The sequence below is a fragment of the Condylura cristata genome, unplaced genomic scaffold, assembly GCF_000260355.1.
Source record: "Condylura cristata isolate star-nosed mole 26May11 unplaced genomic scaffold, ConCri1.0 scaffold00050, whole genome shotgun sequence".
In the NCBI taxonomy this organism is placed as follows: Eukaryota; Metazoa; Chordata; class Mammalia; order Eulipotyphla; family Talpidae; genus Condylura; species Condylura cristata.
This window is the reverse complement of record NW_004567151.1, coordinates 575,310-584,340: the sequence shown is the minus strand read 5'-3', so window position 1 is coordinate 584,340 and position 9,031 is coordinate 575,310. Positions and strand designations below refer to the sequence as shown.

The window sequence follows — 9,031 nt, the reverse complement described above, 5'->3', positions numbered from 1 at the left end:
GGACACCCTGCGTGCTGGCCCAGACAAGCGGGCAGCGGGGGATAGGAAGCCAAGTTTGGGGTCTGCCGTGAGCCCCAAAAATGAGGTGGGGGGTGCAGGGAAGGCGAGAAGCTGGCCTCGGTGGATGCAGATGGGGCATCAGCCCAGTCAGCTGCCCAGGCCGCCAGCCGCAGTGGACGAGACAGGCGGGTGACAGATGAGCCACGTCTGAGCTGCCCTCGCCGGCCAGTTTCCATGCCCGTTCGGGCTGGCCCCTGTCGCCCGCGGCCGGCCATGTCCCCCCACCCTGCCGTCCGGGAGCTGCTGACTGACCTGATGCAGCCCCAGCTGGCTCTTGGCGGGGGGTCTGGTGAGGTGGGGGGGGCCCAGGGGCATTCTCTGGGCTTGTCCCTGACTGCCGCTGGCGGGGTTCTCCGAGGCACCCCACGGAATCCCGCGGCAGACGTCCGGCCCTTGACTGACCCGTGCACCCCGTTTTCCACTCTCTTTTATTTCCGTGGACGTGGGGGTACCAGTGCCGTGCCTGTGTGTCCCTCATTTTGCCGTTCCCCTTCCTTTCGGATGTCCCTCCCATCATGCACCCCCCTGGGGGCCCCCTGGAGTCCCACGATTTCGTTTTCCTCTGTTTTCCCTGTTTCCACCGCTGTCCACAGTGGCGAGGTGGCCCCGTCAGTCTCTCCTCTGAGCTGGGCCCTGGGGGTGTCTCCTTGAGGAGGGGGCCCTGGTCCCCCCTTAACCTCTAAGATGTGTGGACCTGGAACCCTGGTTTATGAGGACACAGCATGGGTGCCCTTCCTAGGTCTTCCTGTTACCAGACCCCCCAAACGGCTTGCTTCTCCCTGTCCCCCAGGCCCCTGGACAGCTGCGTTCACCCCTGCGGACAGCTGTTCAGGGGGTCGGAGCTAACAAGCTCGCTTGGGGCGCCAGGGTGAAGGCCCCCCCGGGGTGCGAAGTCGCACCCACATCCAGAGGCTTGAGACCGAACGGCCGCTGTGTAGGAGTGTGACGGCCACTTCCCACTGGTCACTCGGGCCCGGCTGGGGTCCACGCGGGCACGATGGGGCGGGTCTGTGTCCCACCGCTGAGCCCCGTGTGACCACGCTGCCCCCCAGGATGACCCGGGGAGTGTGTCTGGTGTCTGGTCTTCCTCAAGCTGGACACCACCGGTCACTGCTGGGCCGGGGCGTGTCCTGGCCGGGGGTCCCTCGTGAGGGTGCTCACCCCCACGCCCCCAGGGCCTGGCGCTCTGCCTCCCTGAGACAACGGTCCTGGGACCCCCAGGTCCTGCCATCTCTTCCCGCCGTCCCCGTGTGGGACGTCGGCCTGCCCACCTTGTGGACAGTGTCTCACAGGTCACTGCCGCAGGAGAAAGCGCGTGCAAGTGATGTCGTTTTAGATTCAGTGGTTTGGAGAGCGCCGTCCTGGGGTTCACGCTGGAAAGGCTTCCCCAGGGCTCCCCTCTCAGCGGCCCGCGGCCAGTGCCGGGCGGGGTTCTCCACGAGGCTGAGACTCGCGGGGTGATGTCGGGGCTCACCCCTCCGTCCCGCTTCCTCTGTCGCAAGGGCTACACAGGGAACGGGGTGAAACAGACTGCAGCAATTTCTGTGGGCATCATTAGGGCAAACTGTCAGGCCCCCGATGGAAGCGGTGATCGGACAGCCAGAAGGACCCCGCCCTCTGCAGAAGGAATCACCCCTCAAGCAAACTCCACTCTTACCCTTCTCTGCCTTGTCTCGTTTCTCCCCTCCACGCAAGAGGCACCCACAGATGGGCAGGGGTCACCGGCAGAACCCCCAGGCCACCTTACCAGGCTCTCCTGCTGCAACACAAGCCACCCCCCGCCCCCCCGGGGCACCCCGACAGACTGCTTGTTGAGTGAACACGTGCAAAAACGGGGTGTGGGTGAGGACCCCAACGCGCTGCGGGCTGGAGCAGCAGGCTGTGGTGTTCTGGGGCTCAGCTTCCAGGATCCCCGCGGACGGCAGCCAGTTACCTCACACGCTGCCTCTGGCTGTAATCACTGGAAGGTGTAAAATCAGCAGCTCTGCACGCTGCAGCCACTAAGTACCCGGATCATGTTATTTGCAGCCAGCGAGGATTAGGGTTCTCCCGGGCTCACACGCAGCAGGTCCCGGCCCCCGGCCCCCACGCGAGCCCTTCTCCCTGGAGACACGCGTGTCCATGGCACCCTGGGGAGTGGCCGGGGGTCAGGTCAGCGTGGGTGCAGGGCTCCATGGGCCCCTCACAGCTCCAGAGATGCAGGCCCTTCCCGAGGCGAGGTCACCCCGATGTGAACAGAACTGAGTCCCTATTTGTGGGGAGAGGGGGGAGCAGCAGAGCTGGCCGCTCACCCCTGTGAGCTCAGGGGTGAGGGGCCGGCCATAAGTGCAGATGGGCGGGGGGCTGTGTGTGGTGGGGAGATGGCAGAGTTGGGGCGGGCTGCCCGCACAGTGGGGAGCCCCAGAAGGCGTGGGGACCTGCAGGCGGCGCGCGTGTGGGGGCGTTGAGCCCCGGGGGGGCGGAGGGGGGGCTTGTGTTGCAGCAGGAGAGCCTGGCAAGGTGGCCCGGGGGTCCTGCCGGGTGACCCCTGCCCATCTGTGGGGCGCCTCGGGGACACCGCCCCGGCACGGGCCTCCGTCCTCACCTGGGGCCCAGGGGCCAGGGAGGAGTCATCTTCCTGTTGAGTGAAATGAGTCTCTAGGCCATCTGACCCTTAAATGCTGCCCCGGCCACGCTCGCCCCTGGGACTCGTCCAGCTCCGCTCTCAGGGCCACTCACCAGCTCTGTTATCTGCCCGCCGGGGCACAGAGCCAGGCCAGGCCGGCGCCCCTGCCCTCTGCAAGGTCACTGGAGGGCCGGGCTGTGCAGGTGGGGCGGACGTGGGGTCCCGGAGCCCCGAGATGCGGGGGCAGGCTGAGCGAGCTGATGCCCTGCCTGGACGCCCTCGGCAGGCCCCAGTCAAGGTTGCCCAGTCACGTCCTGCTAGGGATGCAGGGGTGTTGAAACACATCTGTTTGCCCCCCCAGAAGGCAGACTGGCCCGTGCACCGCCTGGAATGTGCTGCCATGGTGGTTTTCGGGGAAAACTGGAACCCCTCGGAGACCGTCAGGCTAACAGCAAGGATCTTGGCCAAGCAGGTAAGAAGAGGCACGTTCTCGGCGCGTGCTTGGGCCTCCCCTGAGGCCGGCAGAGGAGTGACCCGCCTTTGCTCGTCTGCTCTCCGCGTCCAGTCACGGCCGTGTGGCCGGCGGGCCGGCTCTCCGGGACGGGGTTTCTGGCGCCCCGGACCAACCGCCTCCTGGCTCTCTGTCCTGTGACAGCCCAGCCCTGGTCACTCACACGGCCCAGGGTGGTCAGGGAAGGACAGGCACTGGGAGGAGCAATGGAGAGAGGTGGGGGGCCCCCGGGGGGCAGGGTGGAAGCCACGCCTCTGGCCCCCCGAGAAGCAGGGGAGGTACCCAGGGCACCCCACAGAGAGTGGCCCCCGCCGGGGAGGGCCGGAGCTCGCCTGTGCAGAAGGCCCCACTAATAATAAGTCGGTGCAGGGCCTCGGTGCCTGGCGCTCCCCAGCTGAAATTTCATCCCCCTCTTCCTGAGACCCACCACCTCCCCGCCCCTTGAGAAACATTCTATTTCTGGTCTCAGCCAAAAGGCGAGCGTAACGATGAGCCCATGCCGCCCCGGCCAGCCGGGCCCCGGGATTCGCGGAGTCTGAGGTCACCCTTGGGCTCCGTGCGGCCTGCAAGGTGCCACTGGTCAGCCCGGGCGGCCAGGGGCGGACGGCTGTCAATCAACCTGGCTGACGGCTGCCCCTAAGTACATACCTGCAGTGTCCATCCGTCCGTCGGCATGTGGCCGGCAGGAAGGGCAGCGGGAGAAGAGGTGGCCGAGGGAGGTTTGGGGGCACACAGACATGGAAGCAGACCTACAGGCACCTGGGGGGGGCCCACCCCAGAGGGGTCACACAGATGAGCTCCGCTGAGGGAAAAGCCTCCCCAGGCAAAATGCCTGGGAATCTGAGGAGCGCCTCCCGGGAATGGGCGATTCGGGGCCTGGCAAAGGAGGGTTGCAATGTTCTGGGGCACCCCCAGAGGGTCGCCTGGCTGCCGCCGTGAGTTTATAGCAGTTTCATTCAACTTTTATTAAAATGACTGCTCCTTTTAATGGTCTCCGACATGAAAAGTATCTACCTGGTCACCGTCTCATCTCGGTGGGGCTGGCTGATTAAAAAACAGGCCATTTGTATTCGAGTGGCTTGCAAAGGATTAGGGGACACCAACCACCCCACCACCCAGGGGAAGCTTAACATGTTAACTAGGGAGGTGAGAGGCCCCACAGACCACCTGGCTCCCCGAATTGAAGCTCCAGACCACAAAGACGGGCCCAGGGCCAGCGCCTGAGCGCCGCGTTTCAACTCCTGTCAACATCGAGTTTATTCATGTTCTCAAAGCCTGACGGGCTGACTATTGTTAGGTCCTCTTGGGGCGTCCGGACCAAAGCACCACCGCATTTCAAGTGCATCTGGGCTCACAGAGCCACCGAGCGTGTGCTTTTTGAAACACAGAATTGGAGATCATTTTAGCCTGTGCTTAAAGAAAGTGGGGGATTGATGGGGGCTTCGATTTTGTTCCTTTTTAGCAGGAGAAATGATAAATAGGATGGTGCCACCACAGACTCGGGCCTTTTAAGTAAAGGCCCTAAAAAGTTGCTGGCTGGCCGCCGGCCTTCCCGTAACAAGTGTTTCCGAGCCCACAGTGTGCGTCGTATTATTGGGGTGCCAGAGTGAGGCAGACCCAGTGAAAAGCTTTGCAAGCGGGTCTCGGATTGGGGTGTCGGGCAGACACCCTGGCCGGGCCTGGCTGGCTGGGACGGTCACTTTGGTTAGGTGTCCAGGCTGTGGGGGACAGCCCCCCCAACAGGGAGCAGAGCCCCCTGGCGCATCCGAGGGGCCAGCCGGGCTCCCGGGGCGCGGCAGGCAGCCGTGAGCTTCACACCCACGCTGAGTAGCTGCTGGTGTGTCCGTGTGCTTTCCTCCCCGGTCACTAGAAGAGCCACCCGGAGCGGACGCCTTCCGAGAAACTGCTGGCCGTGCAGGAGTTTGAGTCACGTGAGTGTCTGGCGCTCCTGGGGCCTGTTCACTCTGGGGGTCCCGGCTGGGCGTGTCCGCATGACGTCAACAGCAGCACCCCTGCTGGGGACGCAGCCAGGCCGGCCTCGGGGCCTCGACCAGGTTCCGGGGCCCTCTCCGGACCAACCTAGGGGACCGGCCACCCGCACCCCGAACGCTTCCTGTCGCGAGCGGCTGCCCAGGGCCGAGGAGCGGCCCGGGCCTTGGCCAGACTGGGCTTTAGCAACTGGACGTGCCCGGGAGGCTCTCAGGCTGGACCCGCGCTCTCCCCGCCCCAGGCCCTCGGCGGACAGCCACGCTCGGGGCCGAGTTCCCCGCCCGTGACTCGAGACGTGTCGTCCGCAGATCTGGACAAACTGGACAATGAGAAGAAGGACTTGATTCAGAGCGACATTGCTGCCCTCCATCACTTCTACTCCAAGTACCTGGAGTTCCCGGACAACCAGAGCCTGGTGGTGCTGTTTGCCCAGGTAGGCTCACGGGGCCAGAGCAGGCCGGGCCTGGGCGGGCCGGGCATCTGTCGGACCTCAGTGGCCGGTGGAGGCTGAGTGGCCACAGGAAGCCTGCGGGACGTGCGTGGCCTTCCTTCTGGCCACCCTCCGGCGAGTCCTGCACACCCCCCAGGCCCCGGGCTCGAGCGGAGGGCTCAGGGCCTTTCCTGCAGTGGGACAGTTGTCAGACACGGAAATTCCTTCTAGTCCCCCACGGCCTGGTCCTAACTTTTTTTTTAAAGATTTTTTTATTGATGCACACAGAACTGGGGCACAGGCCAGGGGTGCAGGGGCGGCGAGAGGCTTCCCCAGTGACAGAGTGGGGAGCAGGGAGCCGGGCTGGCCACACAGAAGCACCGGGGGCTCTCCGCTCCCTCCCACACCGGCCCGTCCCCCACACCTGGATACCTGGTGGAGGTAAGCATCGAGGAGGCCCAGGAAGGCCACTCCCGGGGCGCGTCACCTCCTGAGCCGGCGTCTCGGGGAGGAGAGCGCCGTGTCTGCTCCCACGCCCGTGTCCCCGGAAGTCATCCGGCTTCAGGCAGGGGTCAGCATGCAGGTTGTTTAATGGGGGTTTCTTTGAGAAGGAGGAAGAAGAAAGGAAGCGTGGTGGCCTTCCTGGGCCTTCAGGGGTTAAGGCTCGGGGCTGCAGCGCCAGTTCGATCCCCAGCCAGGGAGGTGACCCCCAGGGCACAGCAGACCCCCCCCCGTCTCCCCGCTGCTCCCCTCAGCCGTGGATTTCAGTGGATCCACCTGTTCTGCTCCCCACCCTGTCTCCGGTGACTCCTCTCACCGCCCCCACACCTCTGGGGGGACTTTGTGTGGATCTTGGGGTGCCGGGAATGTCATAAGGCGTTTTTGCACAGGAAAAAATCCGTCAGGCGTTTTCAGAGACACAGTCAAGCCTCAGGCGCAGGAGCTGGGTGAGGACAGGTGTGTGCGTGAAGGTGCTCGCTGTGTGTGGGAAGGTTTTGCTTCCCTGTTGCGTGACTTTTTGCATTCCCTGCAGTGAACATGTATCATTAATCCTGACAGGAAGACAGCAATGCAAGGCACCCACAATTCTTCCATTTTAAAAAATCACTGGCGGGGCCCTCCCTGGTGGCACAGCGGGTCAAAGCGCAGCACTGCAAACGAGCTGGCCACGGCCGCCTCGAGCGAGTTCGAGCCCCGGCCCCGGAGGGGACCCCCAGGGCGCAGCACACCTGTCCCGTCTCCCCGCTGCTCCCCTCAGCAGTGGGCTTCGTCCGTCAGCCTGTTCTGCTCCCCACTCTGTCTCTGGTGAAGCCTCTCGCCGCCCCTGCACCTCTGGGCTGTACCCCAGTTCTGTACGCATCAATAAATTTTTAAAAATCTTTAAAAAAAAAATCACCGGCAAAGGCAAGGCGGGGTGCCCCCCCCCCGCTGGGCCGTAAGCCCCTTGGGGGGCCACCCTTGTGCTCCATGGGTGCCGCTGCAGCTGACGAGCCCGGGGTCCCCCGATATTAGGCTTTGTTCACACATGGGCTCGTGGGGAGGACGAGGGTCACGCTGGCCCGCCCAGGGCGCTTGGGTGGTGGCGGGGTGGCGGGTCTGGATGTAAGAGGTGACAGAGGGTTTCTGCCGGGGGGGTCTCAGCTCGTCTCTCTCCCCGCTGCAGGTGAACTGTAACGGCTTCACCATTGAAGACGAAGAACTTTCTCATTTGGGATCCGCCATATTTCCTGAGTAGGCTGAGTTTGACTCTGTCCCTCTGGGCTGACTGGGGGCTCCGTGGGGGGCTTTTTGATGTTCGGGGTGTCTGTTCAGCTGCCACATGGAGCGCCCGGGAACACTCACGACGCGGGGACGCTCGTCTGGCCCCGGGCAGGCGGCCAGGGGCAGACGGAACCCGGAGCTCGGGTGGCCAGGGAGGGCTTGGCCCAGAGTCAGGTGACCCCAGCTCCCCCACCCCCATTCGCTGCCTCTTTGCAGGCTGAGACAGAGGCAGGAGGCCACGGCTTGGGGTGTCTGCTGCGGCCTTTAACTTGTGGGTCCCGAGGACCCAGGAGAGAGCTGGGGTGAGGACTCCTGCGAGCCGCGTCCCTGGCATTCTCGAGCCAGAGAGACGGAGTGACTCGTCACACCCCTGTCCCTGTAGCCCAAACGGGGTCACCCACACAGGCATCCCCAGACGGAGGAAGGGGGTGTAGCTGTGGCCTGTGGCCATTGGGAAGAGGTGGCGGCTGTGGGGGGGGTTTTGAGACCTTCAGCCGATGTTTTGGGTCCCGGGTCTTATTCGCTAAAGGGGAGGTCAGCGCTGGGGCTGAGGTTCTGGGGGGCAGCGTGACCGAGGGGCCAGCTGATGGCCCTCCTTGGCTTCGCAAAGACATCCAGGAGGCTCTGACAAAGAGCTACCTGTGACTTCTGCAGGAAGCTTCTGGAAATCTGCTTTTCCGCTGGTGACCCCTTTGGCATGGTGCTTGTCCGATTTGCTGGACCTGGTTTCCTGTGTCCACTTGCCAGGAATTGGGCTGACACCGCCCATGGCCAAGATGGAGTGTGTGTGGTCACTCACCCCCAGCCAAGAGGGTGCATGAGTGTTTGCGTTCGGGGACGGCGTGGGGGGCTGTGTGGAGCCGCCCCCCTACCCAGCAGCCTTGGGGCTCACCCCCTCCATGTCCTCACTCCTGGAACAGGCAGAGGGTCCCCACCGTGGCATGTGCCCACGAGGGTCTCTGTGGCCCCAGTTCCCAGGCGGTTTTAATTGGGGGAAAACTTAGGCCTCATGTATCAGAAGCCTGGAGCCCTCTCCCGGGCCACTCTCCCGCCTACCTGTGAGACAGCCATGGACAGTGGCTTCCCGGCGGCCACGCGGCAGTGGGCGTGGGGGCAGTGGCTCATGGGGGCCCCGCCCCCCACCCCCCAACTCGGTCTCTGGTTGCAGCGTTGCCCTGATGAACCACAGCTGCTGCCCCAACGTCATCGTCACCTACAAGGGGACCCTGGCAGAGGTGCGAGCCGTTCAGGACATCAGTCCTGGAGAGGAGGTGAGCGGGGCGAGGTCCATGCAGGGCCGCAGGCCACGTGCCGGGCACTCACGGGGCCGCCGCGGGACACGTCTTGGCAGCTCCACGTCTGGCCAGCTCCTTTGGGGTGAGGCTCGCGGGGCCGGTGGGGGGCCGACAGGACACGTGGAGGCGGCCTGGGGTCGGGCGGTAGCCAGCTCACCTGGAGGGGCTGGCCTGGCGGGGGCCGGGGGTGCTCTGAACCCCTGGGTGCGAGGCTCGTGGTTGCTGCTGTTTTAAGGTGCATGTCGGGGTCAGGGTGCGGGATGACACGTCGGTTTCGGGGAGTTGTTACTGGTTCGCGCTGGGGACAGGCCTGGACCTCGGGGACTGGCCACACCTGGGGGACTGACCCACACCTGGGGACTGACCACACCTGGGGACTG

The 9,031-nt window shown here is 64.5% G+C and overlaps 1 protein-coding gene across 1 annotated transcript in view; it reads left to right on the top strand.

The window, feature by feature from the left end:
• Positions 1 to 1,520: 1,520 nt before the first annotated feature.
• Positions 1,521 to 9,031, top strand: part of SMYD2 (SET and MYND domain containing 2) — a 15,502-nt gene continuing 7,991 nt past the window's right edge. Inside the window, exons 1-6 of the mRNA XM_004694893.2 lie at positions 1,521 to 1,604; positions 3,027 to 3,137; positions 5,047 to 5,107; positions 5,474 to 5,598; positions 7,259 to 7,326; positions 8,525 to 8,627. Coding sequence (XP_004694950.2) covers positions 1,521 to 1,604; positions 3,027 to 3,137; positions 5,047 to 5,107; positions 5,474 to 5,598; positions 7,259 to 7,326; positions 8,525 to 8,627 — 552 coding nt within the window. The remainder of the gene's footprint in view (positions 1,605 to 3,026; positions 3,138 to 5,046; positions 5,108 to 5,473; positions 5,599 to 7,258; positions 7,327 to 8,524; positions 8,628 to 9,031) is intronic.